General features: G+C 29.9%; 1 protein-coding gene across 1 annotated transcript; it reads left to right on the top strand.

Moving 5' to 3' along the window:
- Positions 1–7,001: 7,001 nt before the first annotated feature.
- Positions 7,002–8,177, top strand: LOC139891312 (uncharacterized). The gene has a single exon (XM_071874267.1). It carries the CDS (start codon positions 7,090–7,092, stop codon positions 8,029–8,031), a length of 942 nt encoding a protein of 313 aa, XP_071730368.1. The 5' UTR covers positions 7,002–7,089; the 3' UTR covers positions 8,032–8,177.
- The last annotated feature ends 16,696 nt before the right edge of the window (positions 8,178–24,873 follow it).

The following is a 24,873-nucleotide window of genomic DNA, read 5'->3' as shown; positions in this document are numbered from 1 at the left end:
TATGTCATGAATGACTCCAAGTAATATCTTTAAGATGAGAAAATGCACAGCGGAAGATTTCTTTCATACCAGAGAATAAACATGCTTAAAAGTGTCAACCAAAAGGTTGGTGAGTTCATAGGTTTATCATAACAATCATTTCAATATATTAATAGACCACAAGATTTCCGTTTATAAATATATGTACACTCGCAAGTGTATAAAACCGTTCTGCTTATGTTGAGGCCTCAGTAACCAACCTTAACAATAATATAATAAGTCATCTTCGCAAAGATGGATATGTACACTCGCAAGTGTAAAAATAATCCTCGAAGTACTAAACATTCGCCCACTAGCTCTTATGTCTAGTGCAGCCTACAGGATGAGGATGTTAAGCCCGATAGATCTATCTTTAGGATTTGCGCTTACATGTTCTCATAACATATAACTAAATTACCTAGCACATCAATCCGCAGAATATCATTTTTAACCACTTGTCTCTATTTCGTAAAGCATTTATAAAAGCAGCGCATGTATTCTCAGCCCAAAAATATAAATTGCAAAGCAATTAAAAAGGGAGGATATGAAACTCACCAAACTGTATTTTGTAGTAAAAATACATATGACATCATTGAACAAGTGTAGGGTTGGTCTCGAATTCACGAACCCCTTTAAAGTCTTTGAGTAAAAAGAATGCTGCATACGGGACTCGAACCCGAGACCCTCGCTCACCTGCTACACCCCTTAACCATCCGTCTATTGTTACCTTTCTGATTCAAATCAGTTTCGATTTATATATATACCGAATATATCTGTTTTTCATCTTCTTCTTTAAAAAAAATTTTATTCGATCTAGACCTCTTTTCTTATTCTTTTACGTATATCATCTATGCAACCCCAACATGGAAGATTAGTCTTCGGCCCATAAGCATAAGCTCGAGCCCACTTAGCAAATTCACGGCCCAACTAAAAAAATGAATTGGTTGTTTTGAATTTGGAACGGCAGAGAGAAAAAAAAATAAGGTATACACTCCTCTTCATTTTCTCATTTAATATTTCAAGTGGGAAACAAAGTGGGGTTATGTAGTTGTAAATGTCGGCCAAGAAGTTCAAATCATCATAACTTTATGGTTTAATTTATTATCATTATTCTCACTATATTGTGATTGTTTAAATAGAAGTAGATACGGTAACAATGAGCTTTCGAATAAATTACTGTACATCACCTTCTTCTTTCTGATATTATCTTAGTTATCATTATTCACCGTTTCATAAATGGGTTTTGATGATGGTTGTTCGCGATGATTCAAAATAGTAGCACAAACAGAAACTACAGCAACAACAACCGACAGTTTCAATAGCCGCAGCTGTCCATGATGAGTAAATGATGCTTTTGTTGACAAGGAACAGAAATAAAAACAGGTTTGTGGTGTTTACATGGGTGGTGATTAAAGGGGTGTTCCGGTGGTGGTTTTGCTACGACTTAAGCAGAAAAGCAAAACAGTTTAAGTGGTAGCGTAGTTATAGTGGTTGTGAGGTGACGGTTGTTCCTTAGCAGTTATAATAGGTGGTGGTGGTTTGATGAATCAAAGGTGATGTTTTGATGGTACACTAAACGAAAAACAATGATACGTAATGAAGGTAGTTTTGGTTCTTGTTTATGATGGTTTGGAATGAGGATAATGCAAGTGTATGACTAATCATAGTTGTTTGTTCAAGGCGGTTAGTAGTGGTCGTGGGTTTGTAATCGAACAAGTGGGTCTTTGATGGTGGTGGAATGGTGGAAATGGTAGTCGATGATGGAGGTTTGTTACTCGATGGAAGAAAACAAGAGAGTGTGATTTTTGTGTATGTATATGTTAACTATATATATATATATATATATATATATATATATATATATATATATATATATATATATATATATATATATATACATATATATATATACATATATATATATATATACACATATATAAAATATCAATTAGTGGGAGCAAATGAAACACCTAACAAGCACAGTAAACAAAACAGTAAAGCCATCACTTAATTGGATTTTTGTGCCGACGGTTTTCACGGCCGGGCTCCGTTGATTACTCTGTGGCGAATAAAAGTCTTCGAAAAAAATTTCAAATTTTAAAATTAAGTATTTTTATTTATTTTGGTCATTATGGTATAAAATCCGGTCATTAACTGTTAAATAAAAATTACATTAATTATTCACTACCAACCCTAAGTAAAATAAAAAAAAATTTAAAATTCAACAGATAGTTACTAAATATTTTTTTAGTAAGCCTATAATTTATAAAACACATTTTCGGATCACCGTTTATTTTAAAATCACATAAGTTTCTTTTTAACTCGTGTAATATCGTTCGAATGACAATTGAGTGTTACCGTCATTTACTAAATAACTTCGAAATCATTAAATATATATTCTATACACTTTATTTATATGTATATACTTTCTGAATAATATTTATTATATATTATTATTATTTTACATAATTAATTCTAAAAGTTACAATATATAATATTTCATTTTATTATCTATATATATATATATATATATATATATATATATATATATATATATATATATAGTTATATGCATATTTATTTACAAACAATCGTATCATGAGTCTTCAGGAATAGTCAAATGTCAAATGATTTCATAAAATAGTTCAAAAATTATGAGACTCAACTTTTTGCTTATCGTCTCGAACCCATATAAAGATTAAGTTTAAATTTGGTCGAAAATTTCCGGGTCATGACATAGAATATTTGTACTATTTGATAAGTGTCTAAACTATGTTGAGGACATCCTCTCAACAACTTTCTGAATCTTGTCCACGCCTCATATAATGTTTCATTTGGCTTTTGCGCGAAGGTAACAATTTCTCCTTGAAATCTCACAGCTTTAGATGCCGGAAAGAATCTTTTAAGAAATTTCTCAACTAAAACATCCCATGTATCAATCTCTACTTCAGGTTACGATTCTAACCAATCTTTGGCTTCTCCCTTTAAAGTCCAGGGAAACAACATGAGATAGATCTGTTCATCCTCAACTTCTCTGATTTTAAATAGAGTACAGATCCTATTAATTGTACGAAGATGTTCGTTTGGATCTTCCTTTGGCGTACCACTAAATTGGTACTGATTAGTTACCATGTGTAGGATTTATCCTTTGATTTCATAATCTGGCGCATTAATATCTGGTTGTGATAGGTCAGATCATGTTGAGATTAGAAGAAAAGACAAGTTAGAATGAGATTCGGTAAGTGTGAAGGAGATTCGGTATTAGAGAGGATTAACAAGATTTACATTCCACAGCTTCTAGAAATCAGTTACAATGCAATGGCTATCTAATTAGGACTACTTAGGTTCCTTATATAGCTCTCTTCTAATGAACCATCATTTAAGCTTATTTCACATTAACACTATACAACTTCGGGGTCCTAACAATCTCCCCCTTAGTGTTAAATGTGAACTTTACAATATAATCCTATTGAGTAATCTTGAGAGGTCCAAACGTTAGTTTCCTTCGTGTGCCTTCTGGTTTTGAAACTTCTACTTGATTTTCAGAAATTTGCTTAGAAGGTTTCCAGACGCCACACGCTTTTCTTGGATCTCCCTCATGTAATGGATATTCATCCATTTCTTTGAAATACCTTCTCTTTCTCTGGCCAGGAAGAATCTCAAACTGTCTTGTACGGATCCGGAGCTTCAGACGATCTCTGATATGCTTTATAAACTCTCAAAGACCCATTTTCATGTCAATGTCATCAAACTTGCTTTGACGAATTTTAATATACTTCAGTGCAGCCTTGAGTGTACCATCTGAGTATTTGTTCAACTCTTTAGTGCGGATGAACACTTTTTCTTTCTGAGAATTCACAAATACAAACCCTTCGGGTTCGAATTGCATTTGAAACATTCTCATATCCTTTAGTCCCTCTGTGTATTGATTTGGACAGGTTATTCGAATCTTTTTCCTATTAGCTTCGAGACCAATTTGAAAATCTTCACGTCTCATCAGTTCAATTGTCTCCATCATGTATCTTTTCACAGCTTCCAAAGCTTGAGCCTTAGCAATAGTGATCGACGGGTGATAGTAATTCGACGGTTGCGAAAGTCAAAGTTTAAGAGCATCGTGGTAAATACTTCTTATGAAGTGACGGATGAGCAAATCATGTTGCTCTTAAGAGATAGACGGGTAAAGATGATCGGTGAGCCGGTGAAGGACTTAATGGTCGGTTAGTCCGAAGATTATGACGAGATGTTAATATTACGGTTGATGCAATGATGGTGTCGGATTGGTCACTCTTCTCCATGAGAGTGAGCAATTGTTGATGAATGTTCGTTGCGTGGAAGGTCGGGTGATCTCGACTAAGACGCACGACTGACTAAGCGGAGTGGCATATGCTTAGGCTTAAAGGCGTATGTAAGACTTGGGTGGAGTTTGCTTTGCGAACGACGAAGGGCTGTTAGTTGTGATTGTTGGTATGAAGGTGCGATGTCCTCGCGTGTACGATATCTCTAGCGATTGTGTATGACGGCTCTGAAGGCCTAAAATGAAATTGCAGTGATTCGGCGTATCCCTTGTATCCCTTGTATTCTTATATACGGAGTACTAAATAATTAAAACTAACATAATAACCCCACAATACCCACATCTTTTAAACCTAAAAAAAAGCCTTGCAATCCATTTCACTTTTTCTTCCTTCTCTCACCAGTTGAACACCGACTTTGCCAACCACTTTCTACTTTTCCGTTCAAATCGCTGTCTCTGTCGCTTACCATCTTCTCCATTTAAATCAAACTGCTTGTGTGCCCACTGTTCCGGTCGAACCGTCAAATTTCACGGTTGAATTGTCGCTAGATCTCTTTCTTTGGTTGTTTATTTTTATTTTAGATCCGTCATTTTTATTATTTTTTTGTCTACTTTAGGCTGAATCGTCGCAAATCTATTCAAACCGTCAGTGGATCTGTTTTTTATTTGTTTTGTTATTATTATTTTTTTAATTTTAGTTTGTAGCTTTGGTATTTCTTTTGCTTGGTTCAAATTTATTGTTAATATTGAATTTTTAATGGGTCGGTGGTCGTGGTTGACGGTGGAGGTGGTTAACGCTTTTCTGACGGTAGTTGTCGGTGACGGTGGTTGTCGGTGGTGACGATCTATATCTAGTTTTATGGTTTTAATTTTGCAGAGATTTCTTTCTCCAAACCCCATTTTTAATTTTTCGATGATGGTAGTGGTGGATGACGGCTGTCGGTTGTGACCGACGGGTATTGAAGAGGTGTTTGCATTTTACTTTCGTTATTTTTTTTATACTAATTTTAGTATATGAATTTTGTTTGAAGATATAGTTTGTAGATCCTGCCTAGAAAATCTCCCTGAAATGGTGTTTTTGGTTTTCTTTTTGTGTTATCAGATTTAAGGGTTTGTTTATCCAATTGGGTGTTGCTAAGTTTTTTTTGCGGTTTTTTTATATTTTGAGGTTAGGGGAACAAAAAAAAAAAATTGCTACAGTGATTGCTACAGTATAACAGTAACTTTTGATGACGTGGTGGAATGTGGTTGGGCACCAACTTACGTAAAATAGTATATATAGGTTTTTTTATATTTTGAGGTTAGGGGAACAAAAAAAAAAAATTGCTACAGTGATTGCTACAGTATAACAGTAACTTTTGATGACGTGGTGGAATGTGGTTGGGCACCAACTTACGTAAAATAGTATATATAGTAATAATTAAAGGCGGATGAATTTGGATAAATGTTAAGCTTTATCACAAATTGTTTAAAAAAGTGAACTATATGATATATGATATGATACATTTTCACAACACGGTAATAATATAAACGTGGATGTATATTATATTACTGTGTTTTTAATATAAACGTGGATGTAGATTATATTACTGTGTTTTTAATATAGATATCATCGGCTGTCAAAAAAAAATACAAACAACGTCATATATAGCGGCAAAGCCAGGATTCATTGGTAGAAAATGCATTTCACAAAAACTAAATATTAACATAAAATTTTCATGAAAATGCTAATGACAACCCTTACGGTTGTCATTAAAAAAAAAAAAATTTGGTGCAAAAATAGTTGTACATTAGTGGGTGGTTTTTTCCACGGGAATATGTGGTTATTTGGATCGTACAATCAAAACATACATTTAAAAGTTTCTTAATGACAACCCTTAGGGTTGTCATTAACATTTTTCAATTTTCATATATACATCGTAACTATGATATATGTTAATCATATTTAAGGGATGTTTGTATTTATTATTTTAACGGCTCTAGTTATTGAGTCGACAACAAGCGTCGATTTATTGCCGACTTGATTGACTCTTAGAGCCTAAATCAATTTTCAAGCAGGATTTAAAACCCATGAAAATTTGATTTTACCATTTTCATGACGTTTCAACTTTATTTTTAATTTTTATTTTGTTTTTTTTTTAAAAAAATTTTCCTACTTTTTGGCCGGAGGTCCACTAAGAAGCAATCTATCTATCCGTCGAATAGAGAGAGGGATGATTTTCTCTACTTTTAAGAGTGTTTTCACTTTGAGTGGACAGATGACTTGTCTTTATTCTCGGATAGGGGAAAGATTGTCTACATCTCACCTCCCCATACACCACGTATGTGATATTGGGTTTTGTTGTTGTTGTGTTGTTGTGTGTTGTATTTATTATTTTAGAATATTAGCAACTAATATAAAACTTTTTAACACACTATATTTCGATTATTTGAAGAGTGTGGATGCTATGCATTCTTCTGTCTCCGACTCTGATCATATAGATTATAGTCATGTTTATAATTATTTTAGATTTTAGATAGATAAGATAAGATAACATATAAAAACATACGTTTCTATATAGAATTAACAACTAATTTTGGGTTGTATCACTTGATTAAAATTCATGGGTTTGATAAGGACAAAGAACACCACCTACACAATTGGAGAAGATTCACAAAATATCCCACCCAACCCAACCCCCTCCCCATTTACAAACACACTCTTTTTCTCACTCTCACTCCACACAAAAAACACACACATACACACAAAACTACATCGTTTCATCTTTCTCCCCAAAATGGAAGATCCTGCCATTTCTGTTCCATCATCCATTTGGACTTCTCTTAATAGTTATTTCACTTCAACTGTCTTCTTCATCCTCCTTAATCTCATGATTGCCACCATTGTTTTCACCTCTAATTTATCAAACAACACCAACAACCATCAACAAGACGACCAACAACAAGAAAAACAAGATTCTAATGATCAACAAAACCCACCACAAATTGTTAGATCTCCTTCTATCCTTAACCGTATTAAATCTTTCAACTTTAATACTCTAAAACCCCAACCCGGATCCGACCCGGAAACCTATTATCAAGAAAATCCGATAGAAGTAGCTGCTACACAATATGTCTTCAATCAACCTCTTCACTACCAACATTTCGATTTGGATCCGGTGAATCCGGGTCAAGAAACCGAAACTGGGGTGACCCAATTCGATTACAATACGATTGATTCAAGTCAAGAAACTGAGGCTGTGATGACCCATTTCGAATTTGAACCGGCCCATCAAGAAACAGAGGTGACCCATTTCGATTTTGACCCGACCCATGAAGAGATTGGTTCGGATACGGGTTTTGAAGATGCTGATGCGTTTGAGAGTTTGGATGAGGTGTACAGAAAAATGAAAGGCGGCGGCGGCGGATACCATGACAGAACAAAGTCGGCCGGTGAGATTCCGGCGAAAGTTCCGGCGAATCCGGCAGCTGGGAAGATGAAGAAATCTGCTAGCTTGAAAGTGGGGTTCTCGAACGTAGAAAGTGAAAGGATAGTTGAAGCTCGCCGGCCGGCCACCGTGAGGGAGAGGAAGAAGACGGTGGTGACGGCGGCAGACCATGATGACGTGGAGGTCGATGCCAAGGCGGATGATTTCATTAACAAGTTCAAGAATGATTTGAAGTTGCAGAGGATGGAGTCGATATACCGGACGAAAGTTGAGAAAAATGTGAGGGACTGAGGTAAATAGTTCGTTTTCATGGGTTGTTTTTGCAATGTTTTAAAACTTAGGGGGCTGTTTTGGAAAAAAGTTTAAAGATGCACATACAAAAGTTAAAACCTAAAGTCGAAGTAATGAAAAAGTACTTTTAAGTCATATTTTGACAAGGGTATCTTGGTCATTTCTGTGAAATGGAGGTTTGCTTATTAAATTTGGGTAATTGAAGTGAATTTTTAGGTATTGGTGTAATATGCAATTATAAATAGATACTAGTTGGAAAAATGGTGATAGTGATATTGATTATGTAACCAACCTTTTGCTACTAGTACCATATTTCATTCTTGTAATCCAAAAATCAAATTGTGCAAATCTGCCATCACTGTGGTTTAACGAATGAATACTTAAAAAGACTATTATTGGATTTATAATATTTGTGGTATTAAATTTACAGCGTTTAATAAAACAGGATAATTAAGTTTTTAATCTGATTGAATTTGATTTTTAACCTCATAAGTTTTGATAATTATTCTGAATAAATTCAATAATATTAACCTCATAACTTAATAAATAAAAGAAAACTATACATTGTTTAATGATTGTTTTGAATACGGAGTGTGATTTAAGAATTAAGACGTAGTTAAAATAAAATAAACACGTCTATCATGTTACTTTACTCAATTCTTTTGAGGTTCTACAATATGTATCCCTTGTTTGCTAGCTTTTAGGTTACCTAAGTATGCTTCTATCAAGTTGATGTTTCAGAGAAATAAATTCGATGATACAATTATGGAACATCAACTACTTATGTTTTCTAAATGCAAAAAACGTTATCGACAGTTTTTATATTAAGCAGTAAGGCCACATGGTAGTGATAACGGCCGCCACCAGCTCACGCCGATCGACAACAAATCGCGAGCCGGCCTGCCAGTTGGGACTGCAACGGCTCTAACGGGTTGGTTCGTGAACCCCACTGCAGAATCTTTTTTTTTTTCTTTTTGCAACGGCTAGATTGCTTTTTTTCTTTTATCTATTAAACCAATAATACAATACATATACATTTTCTATATATATATACCACATTTACTCAACAAAAAAAAAAAAATACACTTAATACCCAACACTCTCAACCTTTCATTCATATTTCACAAACAAATAAAAAAAAAAAAAAAAAAAAAAAAAAAAAAAAAAAAAATTCAAATGGATATGGATGATTTATTGAATTCTCAAAGCGAAAGCGAGAGCGTGACGGATAGTGATAGCACACAGTTCGATTACGATGATGATTTAATTGAAGACGGTTACAACGCGCTTAACTTACTCGATTCGCTTGATATAATGGACGAAGAAGATCCGATTGATACCGGTAATCGTTTGTACGACTATTTCTCGGATAATCCAACATTTTAGGGTGATTATTTTCTAAATCGATACCGAATGAGTAAGTCATTGTTTATTCGTACTTGTCATGCTATTCTATCATACGATTCTCAACCGAGACCTGATTATTTTCATTTTTTTGATCAACGTTACGATGCTATCGGTTAACTCGGTTTCAATATTTTTCAAAAGTATACATCGGCCATACGTCAATTGGCGTATGACATTGCACCTGATGCATTCGATGAATATTTACATATGGGCTCATCAACGTCCCGTGAATGTTTAAACAATTATTGTAAATGTATTATTCATATGTTTGCGCAAGAATATTTAAGGATATCAACTGAAGAAGATGTTCGTTGAAGAGCGCATCATGTCATTCGCAACAATTGATCGAACACATTTGGACACTCCCGGATGATTATATTGTTCGAAACAATTAGCGTTATTTATTGTATTTTTTTTTATCGATGTAATGTCTTTTATTTTTAACTAGTTGGGCAATCTAGCTTTGCGCCAGTTCTTCACCCTTGATTAACATTATTTGCATAGCTAATTATTGAGAAAGTAACTATTTATCATTTTTTTTGTTTTAATTTTCGTATTGTCGAGGAAGGACCCAAAATAGTTATGTGATTAATTTGTAATAAGCGTGAAAATAGAAAAGACCCAAATGCTCAATCAATAAAGTGAGACGTACATCAACGATTGGTACAAACTATTTAATAAAATAAGAATATAATATATATATATATATATATATATATATATATATATATATATATATATATATATATATATATATATATATATATATATATATATAATAATAATAATAATAATAATATGATTATTAAAAAATGAGTTACGTGGTTAATTTGTAATAAGAATATAATTAAAAAATAATAAAGTGAAAAATTATGTTATTAATTTAATAATAATAATAATAATAATAATAACATAATAGTAATAGTAATGGTGATGGTGATGGTGATGGTGATGGTGATGGTGATGAATAGTTACTAGATAGTAAAAATTATGTGGTCGATTTATAAAGAGTGGGAAGTTTTATGGTTAAATTATTAAGTGTGAAAGGTTTGGGGTAAGTTTATAAAAATTATAAAAATAAGCATTATATAGGGTGGGGGTGAATTATAAAAAGTTAAAAGTTTGTTGTAAATTTGTGAAGGTTATGGATTACACTATTTACTTGGGCTTTGTCAATTAGATATATAGATAAATAATGTAATGTTTTTAATTTTTAATAATGTAATGTTTTTATTTTATTTAATAAAATGTTATTTGTATTTATGTATTGTATTTAAATAATAATTTTAAATTGTTTAAAGTTTGAAATGAATGTATGATAGTGAGAGATTAGTTAACGGAATGTGAAAGGAATGTTAAAAGATTTGTGTTGATGTGACACTGATGTAAAGAAAAGAAGTTCAGTGAAAATAAGGTAGGATAGTAAGTGGCCTAAAAATACTAGAATTTTCGTTTGCGGGTGACATGTTCAAATAAATTTGTCATGTGAATATGTGCGCCATTGAATTTGTTTCCATTTTTATCAAATTATCATGTTTTTTTTTGCAATACATGTAGTATATTGCATTACCATAACTATAAAAACTCCCAATTCAACATGTAAACAAAAAGTTTTTCTTTTACTTCTTTTATGGAAACTTAATGTTCCAAACACATACAATATCTCATTTTAAATTAAAAAGTATAACTCTAGTTACTATTACTATATGGTAATGGTAATACATATTATATTTGACTTCTCATTAAATGATTCATATTTAATATTGAATGTTAATCATTCTGTTAGTGAGTTGAATAATGAATGATAATTAATCATTCTAACAATCTACATTGAACAATTCATAGTTGAAAAATAATCTTTAACCATTAAGCTCATTCATTTAAGTAAAAAAGTTACGAGTAAAACTGAAAAATAAACGGAAATGTAGTATTATAATGACATTTCTTAAATTGTATATTGTGTGTATTATCGGTAGACCATAAAATTGGAACTTAGAAAGTATATATAACATTTATCAAAAAATTAGATTCTTTACTTTTTATTTAAAAGACTAATATCTTAATTATATATTATTATTTATAGTGTTCATTCAAATGAATTATCAATTAAGTTATTGTTGTTCAAACCTATGTTCAATTAAAACTTTTGAATCATTAAAATTTTGAACTATTATTTTCATTATTAAACTATGTTGGTGGTTAATTAGCTTATGTTTTGTTTAGCTTGTTTGTTTATTTTATTTTATTTTTTTCCCATTTTTTTGATTCTTGACTAATTTAGTTTTCGTTTATGTTTTATTGATTTATACCTTGTTGATCTTTAATTTGTTTATTTATATTAGTAATATTATTTTCTTCATAAAATAAACGAAAAGTTTTATGATGGTGGGGCGAAATAATGCCAAACGATACTGTAGTACATTCATTGGTTTCTACTGGAAACGGCGCAAATGGGACACTAAAAAGAGCCTTAATTCAGGTCTCACTTTCACTTACTTTCCAAACATCACAAATAATATTGAATATGATGATAAGCAATTGAAACAGTATTGGAGCAATAATGTCATAGTGTGTGCTTAACGCACCAGTTGTTGTTGAGCTTAAAAAATCTTATAGGAACTTAAACTTATAAATTAAATAAGTTTAGAATTTATAAAAATATTAAGCTCTTTAAAAATAAACTACTCATGATAGTTTATGAAAAAAAAAAATTGAGTTTATGATTTAAAAAATAAGCTCGAAATAGTTTATTAAACACTTATAAAATTATAAGCTCCAACAAGCAACTTCAAAAGTAAGCTCAAGCTTTAGTCATAAAGTCCAACTACAAGCTCCAACTTTAGTTATTTTAATCCAAACACACACATAATACTTTACTACTATAAGAAATTGAAATGAATATGATAGAATTTGATTGGTCAACAATCTCGTCTCAAAAAACTATCATATTTAACTTTTTGTTGGATTTAAATATAGTAATAAATTGTCTAATTTTGTCCATCACTTAATGTAATTATAAAAAGTAACTACTAAATTAATTGTACAGTTAAATTTCCAAAATCTATCCATTCTATCTTATAAATGAGAGTTTCTGCTGAGGTCATTACGTGCTTGATAGGGTTGTAACATGTGATTTAAGGGTTGTAATGTATTAACTTGATGATGTAATATTTTGCAATTAATATTTAGCAATTAATACTTATAAATATAAATAAGAAAATTTCCCATCATTTTCGTATCTTCTCTACAGTAGGAATATCTTTTTGTCTGACAATGCATCTCCTCTTACCCAATTAAATTAGTGTCCTTCTTTGATACTCTACAATATTCAGTATTTGAAATTCAAATTTAGGTCTCTGCCTTAACTCAACTCATATATTTTCAATATTCATAAGAAGGTGAGATTTTCAATATTTTCAATATTCATAAGAAGGTATATCGCTATATTAAAGCTTCCTTTGTTCCAGTTAGTTTCAAAATCATTCATCTTCATCTTCTTCTCAAAAAATTTCAAGCTTTCAACACGGTAACTCAAATTAAAGCTCTTATCTACTACTTTTCTTTCTTTCTTTCTGTTCTTAAATTTTTTTTTTCTGTGTTTGTTTTGTATGAGTATTTTGTATGTTCTTTTGGTAGTTCCAACTAAATATGTACTACCATGTGTATTTGATGATTAAGTTTTGTACTTATTTTAGATTCTTTTTATTATAATTGATCATTCTAATTGATATGAAGGTGAATAATTGATATGAAGGTGAATGTAAGGTGTTTGATGAAAAGTCTAAGAGAAATGAATAAAATAAAGTGATGGTGGTTGTGTTTGTTTGATGTTACTGGATTCATCCGTCAACTTTCTGGTTTTTATTATTATTATTTTTTGTCTTTCATTACATGTAGAACAAGGTCTTTTTAGTTGCACTCGGTCATAACAGCTTTTGAAATAGAACATGTAAGTAAATCTTAATGTTAGTTGTATTATAGTCATGCAAAATAATGAATTGTACTATCATTGGTTCTACTTTGTAAATTTAGGTAATTTGTGTATGCTTATATGGAGTAAATTGTCGTTAATGAATTGTAGCGATTGAGGTCAGTTGTTCATTATGATCCGTTTAAGTCATTATTACTAATTATGATATGATACAAGCAAACAAAGAACTTTCAACAAAGTGTATGTTCAAGGGTGAATGGAGATGTTGCTACCGTGGATGCACATGCACTACACAATGGTATGATTTTTTATGAATAAATGTTGAGAAAGAATGTAGAGTGGCTTTATTTTAAACATTTGTTAAAATTTTGTTGCAGTGGTAATTAGCATTATGTTTTATATATAATGGCTTTATTTAGAGTTTATAGAATGTGTCAGTTTGGAACTAACTGAGATTGATTTTTTGATTCAATTGTTTGATGTATTTATGATTTGAGAAAAAATGGTGACGTGGTTGGGATTATGATTTAATATTTGTAAGAAATGCTGATATAAAATATAAACCTAGGATGGGTTAGCTGGTGTTGCCAATGACTCAGTAGAAGCAGCAAGATGGTGGCTAAAAAAGACACCCAATGAAGGTATGGTTGCTTCATGACTATCTAAAACTGCAAGGTTCCTTATATTTTTTAACTTGAAGAATATATCTTTAATGTTCAATTGATGATTTTGTTAACTAAAATATAGTTATAGTTATGCGGTATTGTTGTTTCTGCTACAGTTGCGAATATGAATGTCTTCTAGACAGAAGCGGTCTTCCCATATAGGTGGATGCTTAAAAATGTTTAGTCAAAAAAGAGTGTTAACGCTTCATGTCCGTTAATGATTCATATCCCAATTACGTAGTACCATTTTACAATGTAGTCTGGATACAATTGCATATGCTGATAAGTTCACTTGCAATAGGAATATGGATAAATATATTGGTATACTTCATGGTTAAACATGTGATGACCCGGGAATTTTCCGACCAAATTTAAACTTGAATCTTATTTGATTTTGATACGATAAGCAAAGTCTGTTAAACTGAATCTCGAATAACTTTGAACTGTGTTCATATATACATTTGACCTATGACTATTCACGACAATTCATGAACCAATTGTTATATATATATATATATATATATATATATATATATATATATATATATATATATATATATATATATATATATATATATATAAAAGTGTATATGTTAAGTTGGATTAATAAAATATAATTTATTCATTTGAATTGAAAATGTAAAATAAGATACAAAGTTAAGCTCCATTTAAAATGAATCCATAAGTAAAGACATATGAAATATATGTATAATTAGTATATATATGTTAAATATTCAATAAATGTTACTATACTATATAGTGAAAAGTTTATATATTATATGTAGTTACAAATTAAAATATAAATGTTAATATTATTATTATTATCTTCATTATTATTAATATTAGGGTTATTATCTGTAATAACAATATTATTATTTCTGATACAAAATTTATAGATATGAAATTAGTATACATAACTTGTTATGTCTACATTATTACTTGTAGTAGTATTATATAGTATTTTTATCGTCATTTTGATAATTACCATTATAAATATCATTATTTATTATTACTAATATTGGTATGATTATTATCATTATTAGAAAATAACACAATTATTATCATTAATAATATTATTATCCTTTTTATTATTACTAAATAACATTATCATTAGTATTATTTTTAAGTATTATTTTGGTTATTATAAGTATTATTATCCTTTTTAACAACAATAATTTATCCTTAATATAATTATATTATTACTAATATTATTATTTATTATTAGTAAAGGTAATGCTATTTATATATATTAATTATTTATATTAATCTGAAAGAAGAATTGCTACAGAATGGAGCCAGATCACATTCTTAACAGTGTTTAGTAAGCTTTTTCTGTAGATGATTTATCATCTTATTCATTCGTACAAATCAGTATCAATTTATACAGTGATTTCCAAAAGCAGTTAACTATCAACATCCCCTTTTTATTTATTTTATAAATTTCTGTACTAACAGAATAAAGCTGTCGATTTATAGGTTAGAAGACTCAATCAAAATTCAGTGTACACGATACCAGTTAACCTCAAACATCAATTCACAATTACAATTATCCATCACAGACATCAATTTGTCAAAATTAAATCAGGAGATTAAGCCAACCCGTAAACAACCCTGTTCTTGTTTTCATTTTTTTCAAAACCACAATTTCGTGACAAATTCCAAAATGTAACAATGAGGTTATGTTAGGAATATTTTGTTTAAACTTTCTGTAAAATAACAGTTTCCAATTCTTCGTATTCACTTCGAATTATCGGGTCAAAGTATTTTTTGTAAAAAGTCAAACATCGTGTTCATGATGAAATTCGATCATGTTTTAGAGTTTTGATGCAAATTAACGATTCAGATAGTTTATAGAGGTGATTTGAAATACATTTCGTTTTATAAACTTCGTCCAAAACCTTCACTATCACGAAAATCAAATTTTTTTTTTTTAAAACTTGCGACGTACAGCAAGACTGTTTTTATGTAATTTTTTTTGTTTTAATTTTGTTTTCATTCAATATAAACTTTTGATATTAAATTGTTATTATTATTATGATGTATGAAAAACCTTGTCTTGGTATTGGTATTTTTTTTCTTCTCTGGTTTTCCCCTGGTCGACGATGTATCAGAAGGAGGAGAGAAAACAGGAAACAATGAAAATCAGGTTAAATGTTTTTGAGTTCTATCTTATTTCGGATTATGGGCAACAGCCCAACGGTTTGAGGTGTTAACGGGGAGCGAGTGGTCGTGGGTTCGAGTCTCGTATGGGACATTTCTTTTTATGATGGCTTTTGAAAGGGTATACTTATTATTTTATTTCTGTTATTATTATTATTGTTATGTTATTATTAATTATTGTTATTGTTATTATTACATGTATTATAATTAAGATTATTATTATTAAGTATCATGAACATCCTTAGTATTATTATTATTGTTATTATTACTAATACAAGATTAGGAATATTTATTATTATTATTATTATTATTATTATTATTAATATTATTATTATTATTATTATTATTATTATTATTATAAATTATGATTATGTTAAAATCGATGATATGATTACTAATATTATAATTTTAGTTATTATTATCTAATATCGTTATGAATTAAAAGTATTATTATTATTATTAACATAAAGTATGATTACTATTATTATTATGATTAGGAGTATTATTACTATTATTACTATAAAAATAATATGAGTTATTACTATTTTCACCAATTTTAATATTAGTATCATTTTTATAATTATTAGGATTACTAGTAGTATTATTAAATGGGTATCATTATTATAAATATTTAGTACTAGAATTATCATTTAACATTAAAATTAGTATTATTAATATTATGATTAATAACATTTCTATTAAAACCATCACATTTATTAAAATGATCATAATTATTAAAAATATTATTTTTATGAAAACTACCCTTTTTATATTATTATTAAAATTATCATCTTTATTAAGTTTATTATTATTGTTATCATTATTATTAGTATTATTAATATTAATAACTCGCTAATATCAAAACTATCATTTTTTTTATTTTGTATATAATGTATATAGTACATACACTATAAGTATATTAATATCTCATATAACTATATACTAACATTATCTAAATAAATATTTACATGTAACAAACTATTGATTTTCAAACATAATAATAAATATATATATATATATATATATATATATATATATATATATATATATATATATTAATATAACTAATTGAATAGATATTAATCATTTTAAGATATAAATATATATAACACATAATTTAAGATATAAAGTAAGTATATGTTTTTTTTAATGGAATTTAATATAAATCCTATATAACCACAAATATATAAATAATATATATTAACAAATAAAATCATGTGATTTTCATTATACGTTTTAATATATATAATAAATGATATAGGTTCGTGAATCCGAGGCCAACCCTGCATTTGTTCAATATCGTTATATGTATTTTTACTATAAAATACATTAGGTGAGTTCCTTTGATCCCCTTTTACTCTTTATATTTTTGGGCTGAGAATACATGCACAATTTTTATAAATGTTTTACGAAATAGACACAAGTAATTGAAAACTACATTATATGGTTGAATTATCGAAATCGAATATGCCCCTTTTTATTAAGTCTGGTAATCTAAGAATTAGGGAACAGACACCCTAATTGACGCGAACTCTAAAGATAGATCTATCGGGCCCAACAAGCCCCATCCAAAGTACCGGATGCTTTAGTACTTCAAAATTATATCATGTCCGAAGGAGGATCCCGGAATGATGGGGTTATTCTTATATGCATCTTGTTAAGGTCGGTTACCAGGTGTTCAATCCATATGAATGATATTTTGTCTCTATGCATGGGACGTATGTTTACGAGAAATGGAAATATGAAATCTTGTGGTCTATTAATATTATGAAATGATTATTTATGTTAAACTAATGAACTCACCAACCTTTTGGTTGACACTTTAAAGCATGTTTATTCTCAGGTATGAAAGAAACATTCCGCTGTGCATTTGCTCATTTTAAAGACATGATTTAGAGTCGATCATCGCAATGGAACCAGATGTTGGTGACTTCGTCCAGATGGATTAGGACGGGTCCTTTCAGTTGGTATCAGAGCGGTGGTCTTAGTGAACCAGGTCTTGCATTAGTGTGCCTAACTGATAGTCATTAGGATGCTTTAGTAAGTCTGGACTTCGACCGTGTCTGCATGTCAAAAGTTTTGCTTATCATTTTTGTCGAAAATCATCTGCGTATCATCCTTAGGAAATCACTTACTCATTATTCTTAGTCTAGACACGTTTTACTACATTGACTGCATGAATAGTGTATAGACAAAATTCAGATCTTAGCGTATCTGACAATTCATATCTTAGCGTATCTGACAATTCATATCTTGGCGTATCTGTTACTGTAGACCTTGCCTGATATCTCTCGTAAATTTCTCCTCAATTTAAGGGATCCTGGTACTATATATATCTATGTAAATTATGCATTGAGAATACCATCCAACTATCAATTACTATCACTAAACTCTTCATATCAAAAATCTTTCCTGAGATCGCGTAAGATGGCCTCTACGAATCGATCAAATTCCTCTGACTCCGAAGACAGCGTGACAGGAGCACATCAATCAATCAACTATCGTGATTACTGGAGAAAATGGGGGTGGGTTCGCGACATACTCACTCTATGGAGAAGGGAAGAAGGTACTCCATATCATGAATCGAATCTACCACCTAACCTTGGAGTACTCGACCCGCTCACTGGCGAACCTGTTCGCAACACCGTTTATACCCTTTTTGCCAGAATTTTTCGTCTTGAGACTACCATTAATGGAACTAGAAAAGATATCCAATCTCTACCTCACATTGATAACCAACCAGGGTTAGTAGAAGAAGTTAAAGAACTCCGAGCTCGAGTGTTAACTTTAGAGAGCACGGTACACAGTCTGCAAACACCAGCAGTATCACCAACACCAGTCACATCACCAACCTTAGCACCAACAACACTAGTACCACCAACAACAACATCCGCCTCACCAGCTTCGACATCTCATTCTATACCTCAAGTATAATCATCGTTCTACGTATCGTTCTATCTATTTTATTTTCGTTCGACATGGCGATTATGTAATCTCTAATGTTTTAGAAATTATATATTCTTGTTCTAATGATAAATCTAATGAGATCAATATCACATTAACTCATTAAATTCATGATTACATCTAAAGAAAATATATATGTATATATGTTTTCATAAAGATTGTAACTAAAAATTCTCTTGTACAAACTGTTAATGGTGAAAATATTTTAACGGGTAGGTAAAACCCGAGGACTATTTAAATTTCACATTAATAAGTTACGTTGTACGTTCTTCGAATCTGTTTCAACAGTCATATACTATTCTACTTACATCCACCGATATATAAATCCGTTCACCACTGAATAACCATATTCATCCAATTACATATTTGGATTTTGACCTATCAGAATCCAACAAGTGGCATAATGAAGAAATAATGGACACAATAAAAATTGATTAGAAACAGATTAATTAACAATATGAAATTCTATTAAGAATCCACGCTAACAAAATCCTAGCTAACTGTTCCTAGCTAACTGTTAATTCCGTATTACCATTTAATTATCGCAATTTATTTATCGCAGTTTATTTATCGCAATTTACATTCTCGCAAATTTTATTTATCGTCATTTAATTTCTGTTATTTACTTTACGCACTTTATTTATCGTCATTTAATTTCTGTTATTTACTTTACGCACTTTATTTATCGTCATTTAATTTCTGTTATTTATTTTACGCACTTTAAATATCGGGACACGTATACAAGGTTTTGACATACCATATCGACGCATCTATATATATTATTTGAAATCACCATAGGCACTCTATATGTAGTAATGATCGAGTTCTCTATACAGGGTTGAGGTTGATTCTATAATAATATATATACTTTGAGTTGTGATCGAGTCTGAGACATGTACACGGGTCACGATATTTAGTAATTAATTCGAATATTATATATTAAACTATATATAAACTATTAGACTGTTAACTGTGGACTATCGACTGTGGACTAATAACATTGGACAATTAAAATGAATTAAAAATATTGATTATAATATATGAAACTAAACAATTCTTCAAGTTTGCCACTTGATTTCATCTTAAACCTCATTTGTATCTCGACAATCACATTCTGCGTACAAACCTTTCATGATTCTTGAAAACACCTCAATCGAGAGGATGAACCAACGACACTTCATCTACAGAAGGAAAGATTTATACATATAGTTATACACCTGAAAACATTCAGAACCTGAGTAAACATATAACACGTATTTGTGCTAGCTCCTTTGACATTGTTATTATCGAAAATAACTTTGTAATCCTTTTCCAAAGTAGCCAATTTTGTCATAGCTCCAGCAGGTCAACTTCGACTTTTCATTCGAAGTAACCTTACTATAATCCTGATATATACAATTACCCTTTTGATACCGGAGAATTCTTTTATATTCCACCATATTACCAGCAGACGTACCAGCAACCTCGTTGCTTTTTGGCTTAAATCTCTCTGATAAATCATTATAGTTATTCATTGAAACCCTATCATATACTCATCCGCATCTTATAATGAGAACTTCCATAACAATTACCGGGAATCAGCAATCAGTACTTTGAAAACTCACAGCATATCTACATCAACAGTTATATATATAACATTTATCTCTTAGAATTATGATCTTTCATTCTGAAATTCTGAAAAGCACTCAGTCACAAATCAATACTCTGAATGTTGAAAAAAAAAAAAAAAAAAAAGCTGAATGAAGTAGCAGAAACTGTAGATAACCGTAAACGACCATAATCATCGAAAGTTTGATGATAAAGATTAGTATATTGGAAAAGCTCAGAAAAGTTGGAACTGGAAAGCGGATTGAGCTAACCATAAAGGAAACCAAGGAGAAATACAAGTAACATACCCTAAATTCATAGAACCCAGATAATTCTGGATCCGTTGAAATCTTTAGAGAATATCTTGCTCCGAAGTCATGTTAAAATCTTGCAGAAAATTTTTCTTCATCAACCCTCAAACTTAGAAATTCCAAAGTATCATCATCAATATCTTCGATATTTCTGAAGATATTTTCATAAATATTCTCATCCGAAATTATTTATCTCTTCGTGCTATCAGTGTTACATCATATAGAAACTGTTAGTTTCTATATTTTGTAAACTTTCGAGCTTAAAATATGAATGTTATTGAAGTAATGTTAGGAACTGATGCATGAGTTACTATAATATAATGACACTTGATCAACGTGATTATATTACAGTAAGTCATGCTGAGTTTCTAAATAGAACGTGATGATTCACAGATCATAACGTCACCATGTACCATGTTACATAACTCTTTTACTCTAATTAACCTCTGAACATATCAAGAAAACATATTCTTGATAGTTCTATTATCAGTGATTTTGGTAATTTGACAAATCAAATCGTGCTATTACATTATTTCTTGATTAAAATATTAAATTCATTCAAAACTCCATACTTACGAATTCTAGACCATTAATCGTTTTACTAGAGATCGAGAGGAGATTAAAAAGACGAAGAGCTCCGAAACATAAAGGAAGATATAAAACTCGACAACAACACTGAAATTACAATAATTAAAATTAAAACATCACGACAATTAAAAATTAAAAGATTACAATCAAACTACTCGTCGTCGTCAATTGTCATCTGCAAAGTAGCGTTCACCAGTCATTTCACCATCCGTGAGGTACTCTGGAGACATCGGTATTTCTCTTGATGCCTCAACTGCTGCTTCAGCTGATTCATCGAGGTAACGATAACCCAACGTCTCTTCATCTTCAAGAACCACATACAAAGAAATGCGTTTACCGCGATCTTCAATGGTATCTTTTATAAAGTACCATTGATCATCGGTACACAGAAAACTTGCCCGACAATCCGCATCATAATCGTCTTTATAAAAGAACACAGACGTGAATTCACACGGAACTTTTTCCTTCAGAAGGGATAGCAAATCTTGTAAACCAACATCACGAATGTCGATATCTTCAAACGAAATACTGTCGCCCCACTCATATTCCTTCATTTGATTTCGGAAATCACCTCCGTAATGAACATCGAATGAAACAATCATTGGGGGAAGTGTTAACATTTTGCAGTTTGGGGAGTGTTTGATTTAGATTTTGAGAAAGGTGGAAATATAAAAGAAATATATGTTTGAGTGTATAAAATGAAGTATATGGTTGGTGTCTTTATAGTGTAAAAGTGACCGTTGGGATAGCCGTTGGAATTTTTTTTTTTTTACTAACGGCTAAAAATTTGGGCAAGTTTTTGGACGAAGGTGGACGATGCCCATTGGGACCTCTCTCATGATAGTTTCATTCGTGCTCTTCAAATAATCAAATTATTTTATCTGTATTATTCAATAATGATAAAACTCTATTTATCAGCTCATATTCGTTAGAAAAACATATTTATTGTTAGCCATGACGACCTCACTCAAATTTCGGGACGAAATTTCTTTAACGGGTAGGTACTGTGATGACCCGGGAATTTTCCGACCAAATTTAAACTTGAATCTTATTTGATTTTGATACGATAAGCAAAGTCTGTTAAACTGAATCTCGAATAACTTTGAACTGTGTTCATGTATACATTTGACCTATGACTATTCACGACAATTCATGAACCAATTGTTATATATATATATATATATATATATATATATATATATATATATATATATATATATATATATATATATATATATAAGTGTATATGTTAAGTTGGATTAATAAAATATAATTTATTCATTTGAATTGAAAATGTAAAATAAGATACAAAGTTAAGCTCCATTTAAAATGAATCCATAAGTAAAGACATATGAAATATATGTATAATTAGTATATATATGTTAAATATTCAATAAATGTTACTATATTATATAGTGAAAAGTTTATATATTATATGTAGTTACAAATTAAAATATAAATGTTAATATTATTATTATTATCTTCATTATTATTAATATTAGGGTTATTATCTGTAATAACAATATTATTATTTCTGATACAAAATTTATAGATATGAAATTAGTATACATAACTTGTTATGTCTACATTATTACTTGTAGTAGTATTATATAGTATTTTTATCGTCATTTTGATAATTACCATTATAAATATCATTATTTATTATTACTAATATTGGTATGATTATTATCATTATTAGAAAATAACACAATTATTATCATTAATAATATTATTATCCTTTTTATTATTACTAAATAACATTATCATTAGTATTATTTTTAAGTATTATTTTGGTTATTATAAGTATTATTATCCTTTTTAACAACAAAAATTTATCCTTAATATAATTATATTATTACTAATATTATTATTTATTATTAGTAAAGGTAATGCTATTTATATATATTAATTATTTATATTAATCTGAAAGAAGAATTACTACAGAATGGAGCCAGATCACATTCTTAACAGTGTTTAGTAAGCTTTTTCTGTAGATGATTTATCATCTTATTCATTCGTACAAATCAGTATCAATTTATACAGTGATTTCCAAAAGCAGTTAACTATCAACATCCCCTTTTTATTTATTTTATAAATTTCTGTACTAACAGAATAAAGCTGTCGATTTATAGGTTAGAAGACTCAATCAAAATTCAGTGTACACGATACCAGTTAACCTCAAACATCAATTCACAATTACAATTATCCATCACAGACATCAATTTGTTAAAATTAAATCAGGAGATTAAGCCAACCCGTAAACAACCCTGTTCTTGTTTTCATTTTTTTCAAAACCACAATTTCGTGACAAATTCCAAAATGTAACAATGAGGTTCTGTTAGGAATATTTTGTTTAAACTTTCTGTAAAATAACAGTTTCCAATTCTTCGTATTCACTTCGAATTATCGGGTCAAAGTATTTTTTGTAAAAAGTCAAACATCGTGTTCAAGATGAAATTCGATCATGTTTTAGAGTTTTGATGCAAATTAACGATTCAGATAGTTTATAGAGGTGATTTGAAATACATTTCGTTTTATAAACTTCGTCCAAAACCTTCACTATCACGAAAATCAAATTTTTTTTTTTAAAACTTGCGACGTACAGCAAGACTGTTTTTATGTAATTTTTTTTGTTTTAATTTTGTTTTCATTCAATATAAACTTTTGATATTAAATTGTTATTATTATTATGATGTATGAAAAACCTTGTCTTGATATTGCTATTTTTTTTTTCTCTGGTTTTCCCCTGGTCGACGATGTATCAGAAGGAGGAGAGAAAACAGGAAACAATGAAAATCAGGTTAAATGTTTTTGAGTTCTATCTTATTTCGGATTATGGGCAACAGCCCAGCGGTTTGAGGTGTTAATGGGGAGCGAGGTGGGTTCGAGTCTCGTATGGGACATTTCTTTTTATGATGGCTTTTAAAAGGGTATACTTATTATTTTATTTCTGTTATTATTATTATTGTTATGTTATTATTAATTATTGTTATTGTTATTATTACATGTATTATAATTAAGATTATTATTATTAAGTATCATGAACATCCTTAGTATTATTATTATTGTTATTATTACTAATACAAGATTAGGAATATTTATTATTATTATTATTATTATTATTATTAATATTATTATTATTATTATTATTATTATTATTATTATTATTATTATTATTATTATTATTATAAATTATGATTATGTTAAAATCGATGATATGATTACTAAT

This window comes from Rutidosis leptorrhynchoides, chromosome 2, assembly GCF_046630445.1.
Source record: "Rutidosis leptorrhynchoides isolate AG116_Rl617_1_P2 chromosome 2, CSIRO_AGI_Rlap_v1, whole genome shotgun sequence".
NCBI lineage: Eukaryota > Viridiplantae > Streptophyta > Magnoliopsida > Asterales > Asteraceae > Rutidosis > Rutidosis leptorrhynchoides.
Note: the sequence above shows the minus strand (reverse complement) of the source record. Positions and strands in the feature narration are given on the sequence as shown.

Coding starts and splice junctions, on each gene's coding strand:
- LOC139891312 (XM_071874267.1), top strand. CDS start 7,090: ATGGAAGATCCTGCCATTTCTGTTCCATCATCCATTTGGACTTCTCTT.